This window comes from Serinus canaria, chromosome 6 (genome assembly GCF_022539315.1).
Source record: "Serinus canaria isolate serCan28SL12 chromosome 6, serCan2020, whole genome shotgun sequence".
Taxonomy (NCBI): Eukaryota; Metazoa; Chordata; class Aves; order Passeriformes; family Fringillidae; genus Serinus; species Serinus canaria.
In genome coordinates this window covers 22534177-22553597 of record NC_066320.1, presented here as the reverse complement: position 1 = coordinate 22553597, position 19421 = coordinate 22534177, and the positions used below count along the sequence as shown (strand labels likewise).

Genomic DNA, 19421 nt, shown 5'->3' with positions numbered 1-19421 from the left:
CCGCCGGGAAGGGGCGAGGCGGCGGCGGGCAGCCGGGAGGAGCCGGCCGGAGCGAGCGGTTCCGGGAGAGCCGAGTCAGCTCTCAGCCATCTTGAGCTGCCCGGCTGAGAACAGAGACCGGGAGCGCGTTAAAAATAAAATTAAAAGATAAATAAATTAAAAAAAAAAAAAAAGGAAAGAGAAGAAAAAAGGGTATTTTAAAAAAGAAATTATAAATAAAGTCACCAGAACAACCCCGCTCCCGGGAGCCACCTCCTTCGCCTGCCCAGCGAGGCTCTGCGGAGGGGCTGCGGGGCCAGGCGAGCCCGAGCCGAGCCGCCCCGTCCCGGCGGGGCCGCTCAGCACAGCCCCCCGCGCCCGCCCCCGCCGCCTCCTCCAGCCATCTTGGGGTCGCCCTGGGCGCCGGAGCCCCACGCCCCGGCTTCCTCCCGCCGCCCCCGGGGAGGTGGCCGCGGCCGGGGGAGGGGGGGGAACGCGGAGCGAGGCGGGTGGAGGCGCGGAGCCCCGCAGCGGGAAGGGGAAGAGGGGGCGGCGCCTCGGGCTCAGCCCCGGCGCGGGGGGCCGGGGCGGCGGCGGGGGGCGGGCGGGGCGGCCATGGGGGCGGCGGCCGCGGGGATCGATCAACCGTGGAAAGGGGTGAGGACGAGCGCGCCCCGCCCCGCTCGGGAGCCGGCCGGGGTGGGGGGGGGCGGAGCGGAGGCGCCGGTGCCGCTGGGTCTCGCCGGGCGCTGCCGCCGCCGCCGCCTCGGAGCTGCCGCTGTGCTGCGGCGGGAGCAGCCCCGCCCCGCCCGCGGGACCGCCCCGCGCGTCACCGGGCCCCGCCCCCGCCCCGCCCCGCGGCCCCGCCGCCGTAAAGGGGACACGGCACCGCGGTGGGGCCCGGCGCTGACGGCCGCCGATCTCTGCCGCTGCCTTCGAGGAGGTCGGGCTTGGGAAGTGCCGTCTGGCCACTGCATCCCTACGCGGCCCGCGCTGCTCAGGGTGCCAGTCCATAAAAAGGCTGATTGCACTGGATCCAGTGCACATCTGGATCACAGCTGGTGCTGGGCACCGTCCTCATCGCTGTATCCAACTTCCTCGCGGGGGGAACAGGAGGGTTCCCCCCGCACTGAACTCGTCTCTCTGGCAGCTAGGGACGGGACCCGAAGAAATTGCCTGAAGTTGTGTCAGGCGAGGTTGAGGTTGGACATTAGAAAAAGGTTCTAGTTAGGCACTGGAACAGGCTCCCCAAAGAAGTGGTCATACCACCATGCCTGCCTGAGTTCAAGAAGCATTTGGAAAACATACTCAGGCACACTGAGGATGTTTAATTCTTGAAGATGTCTTGTGCAGGCCAAGAGTTGGATTCGATGATCCTTGTGGGTCCCTTACAACTCAGAATATTCTGGATTAAGTGCCCTCAAGAGCCTCCTGTCCCCTCTTGGCTGGCTTCTAGATGTGTGTTACTTTGCACAGGACTATTTAGGTGCATTTTGTCCCTGTGCAGAGCCACAGCCGTTTATCCCCTGGGGTCTTTCCCAAACCAGAAGCCCCAGCACCTTCTGCCAGAGCTCGAGGCACAGAGGTGTCTCTGTTAACAGCTCTCCCACCAAATGTTTCCACAGCTGTTTTGCAGGACACTGTATTTCTAACCCCTGCCATATGTGCCAAGCTGCTGGGAATAAAGCACATTTCTGGTGGAAATCCATTTCGCACTGGCAAGAGTGTCAATGGCTCAAAACAAAAGTATTTACATCAAAAAATGCTCAGGATCCACAGTCAGGTTTGTGGTGGAGTGACAAGAGGGCAAAGGCTCAGTCAGCAGCTTTGGGATCTGGCCCAAAGCTGACCCTTGGGTGACGCTCTCTGATGGCAATTTGCCTCTGGGAGGGATTTAGCAGGAATTCCCCATCTGCGGCCTCAAATGTCTGAAGACACCACTCAGTAGTGTCTACTATAGCATCCTATATCCCAGTGCCTTGGACCACCCAGGGCAGCCTGCTGGAGGGATGAGCATTCCACACCACTCCCAGTATGGGGATTATCCAGGTCTTTCCACACTATGTTTTACAGGAACCCCCTGTGCATGGGCAGGCCCTGCCTAGAGACACTCTGATAAGGAGGCAGTGATGGCTTCTGCTGCATGACTGAGGCTCACCCCGTGTCACCCCTCGGCCGCCCCCCTCCATTCCTGCCCTCCTGGGGCTCAAGTGCCGATTCCTGAAAAGGGAGCAGTTTGCCATGTAATTCCTGTGCCAGGCCTCGGAGTCCACGGGCTGTACCTCTCCTCCAGAGTTTTACAAGCCAGCCGGCAGCCAGGGCTGGTGGGAGCTGGGCAGGGCAGTGTGAGATGTGTCAGAACCGCAGTCGACTGGTGGAGGCCGTGTGGAGGCAAACCTCTCCTCGAAAAGTCAGCGCAAAACTATTCATGACTCTCACTTCTCTATAAACACACACAATACCAGACAGCCTCCGGTGACAGCCACCATACCCACCCCAGCCAGCACAGGGCTCTTCTGCAGGGGCTTCTCAGGCCCCCTGTATTCCCACCGTGGCTGCCCTGGGGAAGCTGGCTGGTATTTACCAGTACTTAAAAGAGGAAGGTGGATGGGATGGGATGGGCCTTTGCCAAGCTGAAAGATGCACCCTACGCCTGACTGGGAATGCCTCTGTCCTGGGACTGGTACTCTGTCATCATACCCACATCTGGATGATGCCATCTCCCTGCCCGTGCCAGAGAAACTCCCTTGGCAAGGGAAGCCCCAAAGCCAGGCTGGGCATTGCAGCCCTTCCACAACTAGCCAGAGCTGCCTGGAGGAGCTGGCTGTAGACAGGGCCCCCTCTGCCTACACAGCTCCCAAACCCCTTCCTGACAGTGTTGGGTGGCTGATGAAAACCAGCAGGAGCAAGCTGCAGAATTCCTGCCCATGCTTCAGTCTCCCCTCCACCAGGACCTTGGTGTGGGTCCCAGACCCACAGAGGGGCCACGGAGGTGGTTTGAAGCTGAGTCCTGGTGTTCATCCCTCAACCTCCCCCAAGCCTCAGTTTTCCCAGCCACTGCCAGGCCATCATTCCAGTTTGCCAGAGGTCTCCCTTCAGCAGCCCTTAGTCCCGCTCTGGAATGACCACTTCCTGCCCCCTGTCTCCCCAGTAAAGTATCAGCATCTCTGCTGAGCCCTCAGTGAGCACTGGCTGGACTGCAGGTACCCCCTGCAGAGCCTTGATGCTCAGGCACTTGTCACTGGTGTCTGGCATTGAGGTGCATTGCCTGGTATGGATGACGTCCCTGGGAGCAGGGATGAGCTTGGCTGCTCCACAGAGCCGAGGTACCAAACTCATTTTGGTGTTTAGGGCTTGGGATCCTGCTGAGCTGATGGTAGAGGGGGGGGTTTTTGCAAAGATTTACAGAGCAGTTGGCTCTTAATGTGACACCATCCCTGTCTGCCATGACCCTCCCTTGGGAACAATCCCGAAGGCTCTGGCACCCAGCCCTGCACCTTCCCCAGAAGCCTTGAGCCCTCTGGAAGTGACACAAAGTCCTGTGTTTCTTGGGTCATTTATAACTCAATTAACTCATCAGAGAAAAAACATCACTCCCCTTCTGTCCCCTGCCATGTCAGGCTGGTGAGGTGTGATGGAGAAAGCTCCCTCCACCCTCTTCCATGTGATTAACACGCTGAAGGTTTTCACTGATGTTTATGTTTTAAGCTGGGTTTAAGGATGAGGGAACTTGCAGGGTGGCAACAGTCTGGTTTCCAACACTAAATCTGTCAGCTTATGGCCATCCCCTGTTCCTGTTTGGGGTGGAGGAGGAGCAAAACAGCCCCGTGGAAGAGGCACAATGCACAGGTCTGCATGGTCACCTGCTGACCCAGCCCAGGACACACCACCAACATGCACCATTTGTGCCCAGCCATCCCATGGAGTCACACCTGTCCCTCACACACTGTCACCTGCCTGCTGTGGCATCCTCCCAGCCCGAAACCTTCTGGGAGAAGATGCACGTGTGTATGCAGTGTGTCTGCAGGAGAAACCTCCTGTTTCTGACATTAATAAAAAGGGACCAGAAGCAGGGTGTGCAGCCTGGTCCCCACAGCACACAAAGCAAGTTCCCAGCCCCCCAGGCACTGGGATCCAGCGACACCCACATGTGACACTGGAAGCTGGGAGCAGGTCTGGAATGATGTGCTGGGTGCAGGGATGGTAAGGCCCCGTGAGAGAGCCCTACCCTTGTGCAACGGGTGCGCAACTGGGGCTCCTCTTGGGGCAAAAATGCTGGGCTTTCTCCCTTCCTCCCTGAGCCTAAAGCGTGGGCCAGAGTGGGTGTAGAGGGCTGGCCAAGGGGGAACTGCATGTCAGGGTGTTGGAGGGGAGCTCTGCTTTGGTTCGAGCAAACCTGGAGTGTAACAGCCCAATCTGAGGCTGACTGGCCAAATCCAGGGCTGTACAGCCAGACAGCTGTGGAGCAGGGGTGATGCTCCAGGGCTCACCACCTTGGCTGACCTCGGGGTGCTGGTGGGGGCTGGTGAGTGCGGCAGCAGGTCCGGCAGCTGCGGGGCTGGAGCAGGGGGAGCCCGGACGAGGGCCGATGTAGTTCCCTGCTTGGCGGGGTTTCTTTCTATGCAAATGCCTGGGAGCAGCTGCCCTGCCGGCGTGACTCATTTCCTGCTCTTGTGTCACATTCTGGTCAGGCCAGTTTGGCAAAGGCTTTCTTCTCTCCCTCTCTGGCTTCTCCTCCTCTCCCCAACGCCGAAGGCTGGGATGTGCATTTGCTCAGTCCCTGGCAGGATGAGGCAGGATTTTCAGGAAACTGCGTCAAAGCCACAAAACCTCCATATATATTAAAAAAAACCCCAAAACAACCAAACAAAAAAATCCAGCACAATTTTCTCTCATTCTTTTTTTCTGAGCACGATGGAGACTGGCGGCCAGACAGGCTCCTCTGCTCTTCCCCCTCCTGGGGCGGCTCCTTCCCCTGAGACCCAGGGAACAGGACCTGGCAGAAAAGCTGTAATAGTTTGCTGGGTGGACAAGGAGAAAAAATGCAGCTTGGTCTCATTTTACCTTCTGCTGCCAGTTGCAGAAGTGCTGCCAGAGCCGGGCTGCCAGTGGACAGCCTTTAACAGGGCATAGCTGGCTAGAGCACCCAGGGCAGCCGCCATCCCTGGAATTTGCCCGGTATTTCTTTTTCCTAAGCAGAACTCTGGGGCAGTCTCACCACTGCACTCTGAAAAATGTACTGGATGGGGTCAAAAGTAACCCATTCATCTTAAAAGGGGTCTGGAAAGGATGGTAGCAATCGATGACAGACCCCAGTGTGGTGAGTCTCCCACCACAGGTTGGGAAAAGGGAAGGCAATTCTGGCCGTGAATCCCTCTGGCTGTTCCCACAGTCTGTCCAGGCTGGCACTCCCCAAAGCCCAGGCTGTGCCACAGGTAGAAAAGTCATTTTTTACGGCATTTCCCACCTGATCTGTGTTTTAGTGGTGAGGTCAGGATTTACAGCCTCCCAAGTGGCCATGTAAACCCTCCTGCCCCGAGGCTCTTGCTTTGGTGTGTCACCATCCCCTGGGTGCAGGGACACACAGCCCCTCACTGCCCCCAAGGCCAGGGCAGAAAGCAGCAGCCCTTTGCCTTGAGCCCGTGGCTACCAGTGGCCTGGTCCTCCCTCTGCACCAGCTCTTTCCCTGGTGCATCCTCCTCTGGCACAGCATCCCACACCATAGTGAGACATTTCCCTGAGGGAAAGATGGAGCTCCTCAGTGCTGCCAGCCCAGCAACAAGTTTGGGACATGAAGATGCCAGCATCAAATATGATCATGGGAGACAGGATGGCAGCAGGATCCAATCTCACCACCTCCATTCCCATCTGCAGTTCCATTCAGCCACTCTCCCACCAGAAGGCCCCTGTGGTCCCTGCCCAGAACAAGGTGTAATCTTTGCAATCTTCACATCTGTCTCTCAGCCTTCCTGTTCATTTTCTGCATGTTCCCTGCAATTCAAGTCAGCTCCAGCCAAATGACCCAGTGCCACACACCTGCTAAAAACGTGCCAGGGAGCTCTTGGGCTTTCCCATGAAAGCCAGAGCATCCAAGGCTGCCATGCCCTGTGCTACCCCAAACCTAAAGTCCCAAAGCTGAGTGGTGTCATGGGGCTCCAGTTTGATGCAGCTGGGGGAAACTGAGGCAGGTGAGGGCATAGGATTGCTCCAGAGCTGTGGCCCATGCACTCACTGCTACTGGGGTTTAAACGTCCTCTCAGAAAGCCTAAAGGTCTGTTTGCTCACAGTGAAGGGAAAAGCAGGAGAGCAGTGGTATAAATTAGGTCAGGAAGCATGGCTAATAAACTGTCACTTCTGATTGTGTAATGGGAGCAATTATTGGTTTAGGTTTTGTTAAGACACCAGGAAGGAAAACACGACCTGTCTGGGGGTAGGAGTGTGATGGCAAACAAAAAAGGAGGGTCCTGTTGACAGAAGGATGAAACTGCTTTTGTGTTGGAGGCATTTCTGTCTCATCCTGGTGTGTTGGCAGCCTGGGGCTTGAACAGACTCCTGCATGGGGAATGCAGGGAGGGGGTTCCCAGCTCTCTCTGTGCTCTCTCCTTCCCCTGGGCACCCCAGGGCTCAAGAGTCTCTAGACAGGTGGTTTTAACCCCTCTGAAGTCTCCCTGTCCATGATCCACTCTGCTCAGCTCAGAGCTTGGTGCTCACTGTCCCCCCACAGATCCTCCTTTGGGGTCCAGTGGGTACCTGTGGGCAGCAGGGCCCATGCTGGGCTCTGCTGGAAAGCCTGGGAGAAGTGCCTGAGCTCTTCCTGCATCTGATGGCCCTTCTCTCCCTGTAGAGCTGCCAGGCTCCCCTTGCTGCCCCCCACCTTGTGCTGCCCCCTGCACTGCTGGCAGCAAACACCTCTCTGTCCATCCCTCCCTGCTGCCAGTCTCTGAGGGGAGAGACTGCTGGTGGAGGTCAAGCAGAGCCTGTCCAGGACAAACTGAGAACCCTCCACAAACAAAACCCCAGGGCCCTGACAAACCTGTGGTGGGGACACCCACATCTCCTCCACGGGTGTCAGGAGAGTGGGAGGCTCCTGGAGTGAATCCAGCTAATGCACACCACTAAGGAGGGGCTGTGGCACCTGGCAGCCAGGGTTAGCCTTTAACCACCCAAAACATGTCAGAAAGGGAGAGGGAATTCTTGAGGCATCTATTAACATAAAAGGAGTCATTCTTTACGTTCAGTCCCACTTATGGCTTATAAATGATTACTGCACCTTTTAATAAATGGTTAATCAAGTGTTAGAGTCCAAACAAGTTGATGGGTTGCTTATTACCACAGTTTATAACCTTTTATGAATGCCTTCTGTCGATGTGCTTATAAACATCCATACCAAGTACTTCTCATGTCTTGACACGTTGGTCACATCTGTTTGAAGTTTATTAACCCTTGAGCTGCTTGCTAAGGGCAGGCTGGGGATATCCTGCAGTTGTTCTGTATCAATCTGTGCAGCTCAGAGGGCACACCTACACCAGCTGAGGGGTGGTCTGGGCATCCCCCTTCATCCAAAAGAGGCTCCAGGCAAGCAGGATGCAGCTGCATCAGAAATAAGTTGGCAGTGTGGTGTTGCTCTCAGAGGTGCATTTTTTTTTGGCCACCAGGACAAACAGCCAAGGGAAGTCAGTGGGAGATTCTTCCTCTCTTGAAGTCACCGAGCCGAGACAGGACGCCGTCCTGGGCTGCCCGCTTGAATCAAAACCACAAGTTATTGGGCTCAGTGCAAGGGGAATGGGGGGAAATTCTCTGGTCTGCAAACACAGGAGGTAAGACACGATGATTTAATGGGCTTTTTTGGACTAGAAACTCACGGAAACATCCTTGGCCATCGCTGTTCCTGTGCAGCCAAAGCCCCCCTCCCACCATGTTGCAAATAATGAAATGAAACTTTCAACAAGCTGAATAATCAGAAAACAATTTTCCAATAAAATCATTCCCTGAAATCTCCTTTTAAGGCAAGGACTGGGATTCCCACTGCCGAGCGTGTTCCCAACGCCTCGCAGCATTGTTCAGCTGGCTGTGCTGGGGCTGGGCAGGCTGCCACACCGCCCTGTGCCCCCAGGGATGCTCCCTGTCACACGGCCCAGCCAGCCCTCCACTCCTGAGCCCCTTTGCCTTTATGTTCCCCTTTTGCTGCAAGCTTCTGATGATATTGCTGTTCAAAAAGGAAGTGGGACATACGAGGTGCCATGGCCCCACGCTTGCTTCAGCATTTTCAACAGCCAGAGAAGGGATTTGTGCATTAAGCAGGCAGGGATGATCCCAGCCTGGGCAGCAAGCTGGGTCTCCCAGGTCATCTTGGCCTAGGACACTCTTGGAGATTTTTTAATATCTGCCCATGCTTTCTCCTTTGTTCCCTGCTGTCCAGTCCTTCCAAAGAGGGTACCCCATCTCCTGCAGCAGGAGCATCTCCAGCATGGGACAGCCCCGCTCGCTGCCCTCCAGCAGGTTATGATTTGTGGCCAGAGTATAGAAAGTCTGAGGAAATGAGAATGCTGGGAAAGGGCATTAAAAATACTCCTCCCCTAGGAAAAACAAAACCAAAACCTGAGGTACGCTTTCTTGGAAAGCCACTGTGGCAATGACTGCTGCCTGAAATGAAGCTGCAGGCAGTGCTTCCCTGTGGCAGGTGAGCAGTGGGGCATGGAGGGGACAGAGGGGACAAAGCCTGCACTGAGGCCACTGTGGCTGAGCTGCTATGGCCTGTCCAAACACTGCTTCAGTTCTTGTGAGTGATGAGGTGACAGGGCAAGGTGGTGTCATTTTTTTCCCCAGTGCAAACCCTGCCTGACAGCAGGAACAGTTGCTCTGAAAGCTGTTTGGAGAAGCTGGAGCTTTTAGGCAGGCCGTGGGTGCCCAGACAGGGAGCTGGGGCATGCAGGGGGTGTCCCTACAGTCTCCCCCCGCTCCTGCCATGTCCTGGTTTCCTACACCAGACCTGGGGCTATGACAAGCAGCAAGGATGCCTGCTGGTTCCCTGGTGTCCCCAAAGCTTGGCTGTGGGGCTGGGGGTGCTTGTCCTGTGCCAGAGGGAGGCAGCAGGATCTGGTCAAGCTTGGCTGCTCTGGGACCCTCTGCAGCCATGGCTTGGCCATCAGGCCCCCAGGAATATGGGGTGTTAACATGTTGGGTCCTATGCACTGGGTCATGATGGGAGCTTTTCCTCTGCACCGAGGTGCTGCTGTAGCCAGCTGTGCCACAAACATCAGCTGGGAGAGACAGCAAGCAGGAGAGAAATGAGGGAAAAAGAGGGGAAAAAGAAAAACCCAAAGGGACATGGTGTGCTGATCTGCTGTGAACCCACATTTCTGGATGTTGTATGACACATCCTTGTGGAGCAGGGGGCTGAAGCATGCAGAACACTTCCTTGCCATGTCTGCACAATCCTGCCATGGGCTAGGGGACGTGCCATGGGGTAGGGATGTGCCATTGGAAGGGACATGCTATGGGGGTGATGCTTTGCAAGGGGGATGGGGGTAAGAACTGTTCCTAGGTGCCCAAGTCCAGTCATGTTGGCTCTGTCCTGGGTGGGCAGGGAGCACCACAGGAGTAGGAGCCCCTTGCTGTGGGGGATGCTGCCTTGTTCCACCCATGAGAGCCCATCTCCCACCCCACTCCATCTCCCTCTTCAGCTTCACAGGTGCACCCTCTTACCCACTGAGGTTCCCAGGCACTGCCATTCACTTCTCAGATGGGAAATGAGCCCCAGCCCTCTCTCTACACTCCAGAAAAAAAACACACCAAGAGAGGAGCGAAATAAACAAACAAATCCTTCCCTCTCCTGGCTTGGCATCTGCTCACAGCCCTTCCATTATTAATTAGAGAAGCTGCCGGCATTATTAGCAACAAACCGCTCCTAATGAAGTTCAGAGCCGCAGATCCAGGAGGGGCTCCCAGACACTGCTTTTCAGAAACCTTAATTAAATTCACTGCCCGAAGGTGCTTTTGGCTGGGGTGCAGGCAGAGCAGTGAGGCTGCCTGGGCTGGGCACAGCCGTGCCGGTGGTGGGCCTTGGGGGAAGGGTGCCAGCAGGAGAGGGGCACCCCACTGTGCCACAGCTCCACGGTCCCCTCTGGATTTCGGGCCAAACAGAGGAATCAGCTGGGACGCAGTGCTGCAAAGGGGGTACTGCCTGGCCACCACAGGAAAGGCACAAGTGGATAGTTAAATTCATTAATTAAATTTACTAAGGGGCTGACAGTGAGGGCTCCCAGCACTGCTTGGGGTCCCTTGCTGGTCTGGCTCTGCCGTCCTTGCTGGGATGTCCTGGAGGGGCAGCCCTGTGCTGGTATATGCTTCAAAATTTGGAAGGCAAGAGGTGTGAGGGGTTCTTGGGCCATAGAACCAGTTGTGGGTGGCCTCTCTCCCCCCATGCCTGTCTGGGTAAATAACCTCACTGGGGAACCCCACTGACCATCAAGTGAGATGGTGAAACCTTACCAAGCTGAAGTGATGTTCTCTTTGTCACATCCAGCAGGGGCTGTTCTGCGCTGGCAGAGCTTGGAGATCTCACTGCTTTGCATTGGGGCTGGGACAATTTGTGTCTGGATGCAGCTGTGGGAGAGGTCTCAGGAAAAAGATGGCTTTCACGCCAAACTTCAAAGGGAAAGAAATCCTTGCAGAAATCCTTTCTGCTGATTGCTCCCCTTTTGATGCAGGGTGGGCTGAGATAACACCTGTGAAGAGCAACTGCAAAACCTGCCTAAAGCTGGATTTTGGCTCTCCGTGCATCCTTTCCTTTCCCTGTCATCCTTCCTCTGAGCACTGCAATCTCCCTTTCCCCCCGCCCAGATATTCCACCCTTTCTCTTTGGCCTTAAAGGCATTTATTACTGAGGAGTGTAAAAAGATTACTGCAAAATCGTTCTGTGTTACTGGGAAATCATTGCAACATTAGCTCAGTAATAATTTTTCATAAGTGTTTGCTGTGTCTCTTCTCCAACATATTCAGTCTCTGCACACACATCCACACCCCCACAAATCCCACTGAAGCCAGGAGGCACTTGGCCGAGGACAGGAACACGGACCTGACCTGACACTCACCCCAGCTCCCTCCTTCCTGTGCTGGTGGACGAGGTTGCCATGTTTCAGCCAACTGGCTGCATCCTTAGACCCACGTGCAAGCACTCCCTATTCCAGCTTGTCCAAAGAGCATGGAAAACCCTGGCTGTCAGGGCACTCAGGCTGCTTTGACTCAAGGGGTTTTGCCAGCAGATGTTCATGAAAGATGCTGAATCTGGCAGGTCCTGGGACCAGTCATTTTGCTGGGGTTTTAGGGGAAGAAAAGATCCCTTTCCCTCCCACACTTGTAGTCCAGAGGTCTGGGCAAGAGACCCCGCTTCCCTGGGAGCAGGGAAGAAGGTGTCAATGAGGAGAAGGAGCTGCCAAAGGAGTCACAGAGCTGAGCAGGAGACAGTCGGTCCCACCGTGCTGCCCGCAGAGAAGGACACTGACAATTCTGCAAATACCTTTAATGCACTTAGAATACACGGGAGGAAAAAAATTGTTTAGTGATTCACAAAAATATTACAAAAAGTCACGTGCAGGCGAAACACACCCAGCACTGCAATAACAATGTAAGAATTTACATTAGAAACTAATATAAAATATTTAAAAACCTCTGCTAGTTTAGCTTTCTGTTCGTTTTTTGTCTTTTATAAAAAAAAGGAGGAGGGGAGAGGGAAGAAAGGCCATCTACAAGGTACTGGTACACCGGCCACAGAAACACAGGCTCCTTCCAGCCCCACTGGGAGTGTCCTGGGGCTCCTCCATCCACATGACCCCTGCGTCTGCAGACCACACACACACTCACACACACCCCCAAACACACACACATGTACAAGGCTGAAGCACAGAAAAGCTCACCTCAGGGCTGCAAGGGCAACCCCAGGGGTCAGGGTTTGCTGTGGTCCCAGTCACCCATGTGTCCCCTGCCCTGGGAACCTTGCCTTTGCTCCCATTCAGCACATAGAACAAGTAGTGTCCCCAGCGAGAGGCAAAACCTCCATCCCTTTAAGAAAAGGGAAAAGTTAAGTGTGTCCAGCCTGGGCTGGACAAGAGAAGGGTTTTGAAAGAGTAAACTTGGGTTTGGAGCATGACTCTGGCCAAACTCACAGTACCAGGACTACAGGGCTGGATGGGTGCAAGGAGCATCCCAGTGCAGGAGCCAGGGCACCACTACAAGCCCCTAGCAGGATGCTGCCTGCTTCCACGGCACTGCAGATTCCCACTTTGGGGAAAGACAAAAAAAGCCCAGAGCTCCCCAGCCCGTGATCAGTCCCTACCAGGACAACATGGCCACTCACACCCACATCCCATTCCTCAGCTCCTGTGTGTTTTGCATCCTGCTTGCTTCTGTAGAGAGACCAGGGAGCCTTGTCACCAGCACCAGGGAGCCCTTGTGCTCCCATCCTGCTCGGGGCATTGTCACCAAGCCATGTTCACGGAGGACCTACCGCACACGGTGACAGCTCGGGCCCTCCCACCCTGGCTCCCGTGCACGGGAGAGTTTCTGGAGCTGCGCTTTCGCTGCAGTTGGGCCCCAGGGAAAGGAACAAAGGAGCCATTTTCATCTCCAGCCTTGTCGGGAGTGGAGGGAGAGGGCAAGAGAAAGGAACAGTGTTTGCAAAACACGACAATGGGCAGGAAATTTTCTTCTGGTTTTTCGAGGTTGGGTTTGTTTCTCTCTCTCTTCCTCTTTTTAAAGAGGGCAGACACAGCATCAGGACAGTTTAAAAACAACCAGGCTCTGGCCAGCCACATCTGCCATGGACAGCCCTTCTGGGCTGACGATCCTCTCCTGCTATCGGGGCTCCACAAGCAGGTGAACGATGCTGTGGTCTTCCAGCAAGGGAAAAGGACAGGGCAGCCCCTTCACAGCAGACTAGAAGTGACGTTTGTGAACTGATGTGCCACTGACAGATTTTATGGTCTGTCAGCAACTTTAGGGGAAACAGAATCATGGTAGAAATGAAGAGGTGGTGAAGCACGATACACGGCAGGTTCACTGCCTGAGAGACAAGTCGATACGAGACCACATTTAAAACACATTTAAGCAACCTCAGGCCTATTCTCCATTTGAAAATTTGGACTCATGTCAAACACAAGGGTTGGGTTTTTTTGAAAGAAGAGAGAACAAGCAGACACTGCACAACAGAAAAAAAAAGTTATAAAAATAGTGAGTTGAAATAGAGCTTGTTAGGTCGAGAGACTTAAACCCAGCTTTAAAATCTTAAGAGGTGAACCCCATAGGTATATGTGGATTTTGAGATTGCTTTGGATACAGTCTGGGTGCTGTGCAGGCTGGCATTTATTAACAGGGACAGATGCACTGGAAGGAATTCTTAGTTGCTCGACAATTCATCTGCCCTTGCAGCTTCACTCAGAGGAAAAATTAAGGCACAATGGGTTCTCTCACAGGAGGGCAGTCACTGGGAGGTGGAAGGGCTCTCCTGGTGCTGGAACCCTTCCTTACCTGGTCCAGATGGAGTAGGGCCTGAAGCCCAAGACTTGATACAGTGGAGCAAAAAGGCACAAAGCCATGCTCTGGGCTAGGGGAAAACTGGACACACTTCCTCTGGTCTGAAGCTTTTCTCCCCACCTGATGTGATGCTGCCCTGCACTGGCCAGGTACAAGCTAGCAAAGCAGGACACGGACTCTGGATGCAAACCTAGGAGGAGCAAAGAGCCAAGCATTGCTTTCAAGTGTTTTGGGTTTTTTAAAAAAATATTTCTACTGGTCCCAGATGAAAAAAAACACAACCCTCACTTCTCCCAAGACCATTTGATGACCTGATGGTGTAATTTCAAAAGCCATCCAAGAGCAACTGAATATTTAAAGTGAAGAGCTTCAGAATATAATTTCAAATCACTGTTGGCAATTCCATGTAGAGTAAAACCAATATACACTATCCTCAAAGAATTAAACACAGCAGGCACCATCTATCTAAGCCACTGAAAATATGGTTACAGCAGCTACAAGACTGACTGCTCTGCTCAGATCACACCCTACATACTTTAATACTGAAATTATACATTCCTTGTCCTGTTTTTAATCAGAAATTGAGAGAGAGAGAGTAGCCCTGGCTTTTAAGACTTCTCCTGTTTCAGAATTGCTGTCACATGCTGGATTTTCAAGGCTCTTCATCCTTCCAAATATCTGAATTGACCTGCATTGCCAGATTTCTTCAAGAGAGAGGAATCCTGTACTCACTGCTTCTAAACTGCTTTCATTTCCATCCAGATCACTGTCTTTGGCCAACACCAGCCCCACAGGTTTTGGTTCCATACAAACCTGCTTCAGGCCTTCTACACAATCGAGAAAAAATCAGCACCAGTGGTCCTACCATCTCATCAGGTTTGGGCTAGAAAAACACCGTGGCATTTATTAGCACTGATGACTTCCCTCTTTCAAACTACTTGCTCACTAAAATACAAAGGTTTCTTTTCCATTTCACTCACACACAGACATGTCCTCTTGCCCCAAGATGAAAATATCCAAACTTCACATCTCATTTACTTGCCAGTAAGTAAGCCTTTGGCACGGCTGCAAACTTGATGTGAATGATGAGGGGATGTCCTGTGGCTGCCCAGCTCTTCAGGATACTGAGTAACTACAACTTTCTTACTCTTAGATAAGTTGCTGAGAGGCAGCAACATGACCAGGGAGCTTAAGGGCTGACTTTCACCAGGTTCTCAGAGCTGCTCTAACAATAAGACACAGAATTCTATTTTAGCAATTATTTGTCTAATATTTCCCCCCTTACCTAAATAGGAAGATTTCACTTCCTTCCCTCCAAGCCTTCCCCCCCTCAATTGTTATCTGGCTACCAGCAAAGATCTGTGAGAAAGTGTCTCAGAAATAGAGATTTCTGGCATGCCACCTGTTCATAACTCAAATACACGGAACTATATATAAATACATGACATGGAACAAAAATACACACACACACACACAAGGATACTGGCTGGATTATCACATGCATTCAGCGTGCTCCCTCTGAAGTCAATGGAAACCTGGCCCAGAGCATCTGCTGAGAGTAAATACAGTGAGGAAAACACTTGCATGAGAAAGGCAGAACTGGAGCACAAGCCAGCTTGGAGGAGGTGCTTTCCCTGCATATAGCACCAGATCCCTGCCATGAAGGCTCAAGGAGTTCATAGGGCAGGAGGTCCCAAGCTTTCCAGATGTGTGTCAGAGCCCAGAGAGGGTCTGATGGACTTCTTTCTGCCCCGTGCTGATCTCTGCAGGAATAGCAACAATTGACCTTCCAAATGTCCCTTCTCCACCAAGATGTGGATTTTAAACTCCTTTTAATGAGAGGTAGCATCTGGAAACAAGGAAGAGCAGCCAGCATTGTGGCAACAGGCCAGCTCTGCTGCGGCACCCACAGCAAGCTCGTACAAGAGCATCCATGGGCTACCGTTGGATGGCTTTGGGAAAAAATTGTAGTTGCTGCCCTTGCCTTTTTCCCACTGCCACAATTATCTGTTTGCCCATTATCTTGTGGTGGGACTCTTAGGCACGTTGTTTTTGAAGCTGGACTGGTAGGTTTTCATGGCACTTTCTCACCCACACTGTCCCTTGCACACACATCTACAGTGCAGAAGGGATGCTTAGAGCTAACCAGGACGATGAAAACTGGCCAAGAGATCCCATGGATGAATGCAGCCTGCCTCAGCACAGAAATCACTCTGGCTGGCACATGCAGATATCTGAAAGTTTGTTCTTTCACAGCAGGATTTTAAGATGATCCTCTGAGTTCAGACAAAATGACAAACTCATTTACATGTAAATTGCTTTCATAGCTTTGCAGAAAGGAAGGTTCTGCAGAGCAGTGTTGGACCCTGCATTTGGCCTGCCTTAAATTATAATATAAAAACAATTATAATAATACAAATACTACTTTGTACACAAAGCACGCCCTCCCCTGCAAACCCTGGCATGCTTCGATAGGTCCTACAGCCCTCTAGTCAATAGTCACCCTCTCTGCACAGAGAGACATTGAGTGACTTGCCTGAGGCCACAGAGGAATTCTGTAGCAAGTCCAAGGAAAGCTTTGTGGCTCCTAGCTCTGCTTCTTGACCAACATTAACCAGCCTCAAATATATGCAGAAAACATCAAAGCTAACTGTGCTGGGAAGAAATTAAATCAGAAAACAAACAGAAAACCAACCCCAGGGTACTGTGAGGCCTCCTGGACTTTGCTGTTTGATCAGGGGAGTTAAGTGTTAAAAGCTTTTGTTATACTTGTATTAGGATCACACAGCAAGTGGGCATAAACCACCGGTTATCTTGCAGGCAGAAAGGGGTGGAAGGAAAGCTGCACCTCCCCTGACAAGGAGTGAAGAGTTGTCACCAAAAGACAATGGGCAGAGGAAAGCTGGGGAATATGCATCAGAAACACCCTGCAGCAGCAGCAGGGGGTAAAGCCTGCGGTGGTTTGCTGCAGGTATCCACAGGGCCAGCAGCTGATGCAGAGACACAACCTGGCACTGCAGAGACCAGCTCCTCTACACACTCCTTTTGCTCCAAGGAGGAAGCCACAGGGATCTAGAGAGTGTCTTTTCAAACTGGTTTTGATGCTTTACAGTTCAAACCCATCTGAAAGGAGGAAGGTCAGCAACAAGAGCCACCACAGCGAGGCTAGAGGGGAAAATGGAGCTGCACTAGGGCACAACCCTGCTGGAACAGGGAGAACAGTTGGCTTCATTGAGGCTGCGACTCCTTTCTGCTGTGCCAGGGCAGCAGAGATCTCCACTTCATATGCTTTCAAGAAGCCCCCTGATCCTGCAGAGCTGCTGAAGTTGTCCCTGTGAACAAATGATCCTTTCTAGCTTCTCAAATTCTGTACAATAGCAAGGAAAAAATACTTGACAGTATCTCTTTAAAGATAAACACACTGTAAACAGGAGATCTCCCCCGCCCCGGTAGCTTTCTTCCTCTTGCTTGTGCAAAACCAGAGGTTGCGACCTTCCCTGGGGTTCAGGCACAAGGACAGGATGCACGAGAATAAAGTTGCCTCTGTTTGCAGTGATACCACAGCTAATAGCACCAAGACCAACACTTAAAACATGCCTAATTTGAGGGCAGGGAGGATCTGGATTTGTTTTTCTTGACTGAACTAGAAAGTTCATCTTTAAATCTGTTCAGCTTCAAGCATGTGAGCTTTTGGCCTCCTTTAAACAGGGGAAATACCATTCCGTTTCTAAAAAGAAAAAAAAATAGCACATGGAAGAACAGTTCTGCAGTCAGTAAAAGTTTGGCTAACAAAAGGACTCCAGAGTCACGTAAAGAACATTTAATCCATGGATTATAGGCTCGCACCTGGCAGAAATGTATGTGTAAATACAGGCGTGCAGAGCGTCTACACCCTGGGCTAAGGCAGAGGGGAGTTCTGCAGCTAGGAGAGAGAAAGGATTCTTACTACTAATTTTCATAGTTAAATATTTCTCACTCTCACTCACACATACGCAGGCTGCTCCCAGAGAGTTCAGCCTTGGGAAGGATAAAGGAAAGGGCTCAGTTCGGTCTGGGCTGGTGCTGAGTAGCTCCTCTTCTGTTTGCAGTGGTTGTGCAGCAAACTCTTTTTATTTGCAGGCAGAGTTTTTACTGCATTAATTATCCTGTGAGTCACTGGGTAATGGACAGTAACTTGGCTCTCCCAGTTGTTAGAATAGTGTAATTCAGCTCTAATGCAGTGGGTTGTCGAACACGGCATCTGGCAAGATGGAAACTTTCAGTTTCTTTTCAGGCCAGCTGTACTCCTTTGGAAGTTTAAACTGTAAGACAGTAAAGAGAACCAGTTAATGCATATCACTACAATCTGCACAGAAAAAGCAAAATTGTTGCAAAGGCAGGCAGCCCCATGTTATTATTATTTTTTAAAACAAGAGGCCACTAAGAAAACATTTCCCCATCAGTATGTTTTGGACAGCAGCGGACATTAGATAATGTGGCCTGTCTCAGCTGCCAAAGTAAAGTTCTGAGCTTTCAGCCCAAGCACTGTTTATTTCGTCAGATGAATTTTGGAGGGTTTCTGCCCCCATCACTATTTCCCCTTCCCAACCTCTCAGAAGATTTGCAGCAGAAGTGTCTTCCCTCCTATCTATTCCATCCTATCTAACCACGTCTCTTTTCTTTCACCCAGCCCAGCCCCCAGAGCCCACATTTGCTTTAAAGGGAGTCTGAGGGCAGCTTTCAAACCCCTGCTGTTCAGAGTGGAATGCAGGTGAGCCATCAGAGCTCTCTGGTGACAGGCAAACTGTGCTGCCCTGGCTGGGGAGAGCCAATGTGCCTGCACAGCATTCCTGCTGCAGTTCTTCCCACCTCTGGCACAAAGGCCTCACAGAGCCCTACAATGCCTTATGCTCACACAGGCACTCAGCTGCTCAGGCTGTTTTGCAAACATTGGCTGAAGCACACAGAAGGGAGATTTTTTTGCCCCAGTCTGGTTTACACAGCACTGTCTGTGGCCAATGTTTCCCAAACAAGGCAAGTCTACTGGTCCCACTCTCATGTCCCAGCTTGGGCTAGGAAGTCACCCCAACATCAACCCAAACACAACCAATTCAGGGACAGAGTTGCAAGGAGCCTTACCACCAAACCTTCTCACAACCACATGACCAGTGCCCAAGCATTCACACAGGTCTCTCAAACACAGCTGTGGGGTGGGAGTGAAGGTGTGAGATGGAATCTCTTAGGCTGCAAATCTGCCCCATCCACAGCTGAATGGCAACCAGTTCTACATAGGCATTTTATGCAATCCCAGGGGCCAGCCTGAGGACCCAAAACACATTGGGGGGGATAGCTCTGGAAGCCTGTTTGCAGGCTCATTTTGCTTTCAAAACTGTACTGCACCCAGTGTTGCACTGCCTTGCCCTGTGATACTCCCTGACATCCTGATGGGACTCCCAGGGAAGAATCTTGTGGGGACCCAACAGCAGCAGTGACAATCTGCCCTGGAGCTGGCTAATTCAGAATGGTTAAGGATACAGTGCTCCTCTCCTAGCAGAGTCCTCAGATCCAGACCAGCAGCACCATAGGCTTCCCAGGGCTGTTTGAATAAGAGAGATGGTACAAGGGGACAGCGCTGGAAATCATCAGTCTTTGTCCAATTACTTGTCTTTCTTCCCATAAGCACCCTGTTTCTGATGGACACCAACACAGGCTCAGTGCAAGGTTCCTGCCAAAGGAGATCCCCTCCAGCTGGCTGCTCCACAGCAAGGATGTCTCCAATATGAATTTGCTCCTGACCTTGCTCCATTTGCAGCTGCCCATGAGGGTAACCTGCAGTTAGTATCCATTGACCTTAATATGCTGATGGTTTGTGGTCTGATCCATGATCTGGGGGCACAGCAGGAGGATTCTTCAGGATAGAGGCTACCACAAAC

The 19421-nt window shown here is 52.3% G+C and overlaps 1 protein-coding gene across 3 annotated transcripts in view; it reads right to left on the bottom strand.

The window, feature by feature from the left end:
- Nucleotides 1–11485: 11485 nt before the first annotated feature.
- Nucleotides 11486–19421, bottom strand: part of SUFU (SUFU negative regulator of hedgehog signaling) — an 89799-nt gene continuing 81863 nt past the window's right edge. For all 3 annotated transcript variants that reach the window (XM_018910658.3, XM_030241130.2, XM_050976222.1), the window contains exon 12: nucleotides 11486–17810. In XM_018910658.3, the coding sequence (XP_018766203.2) occupies nucleotides 17721–17810 (90 nt within the window). In that variant the 3' untranslated portion in view covers nucleotides 11486–17720. The remainder of the gene's footprint in view (nucleotides 17811–19421) is intronic.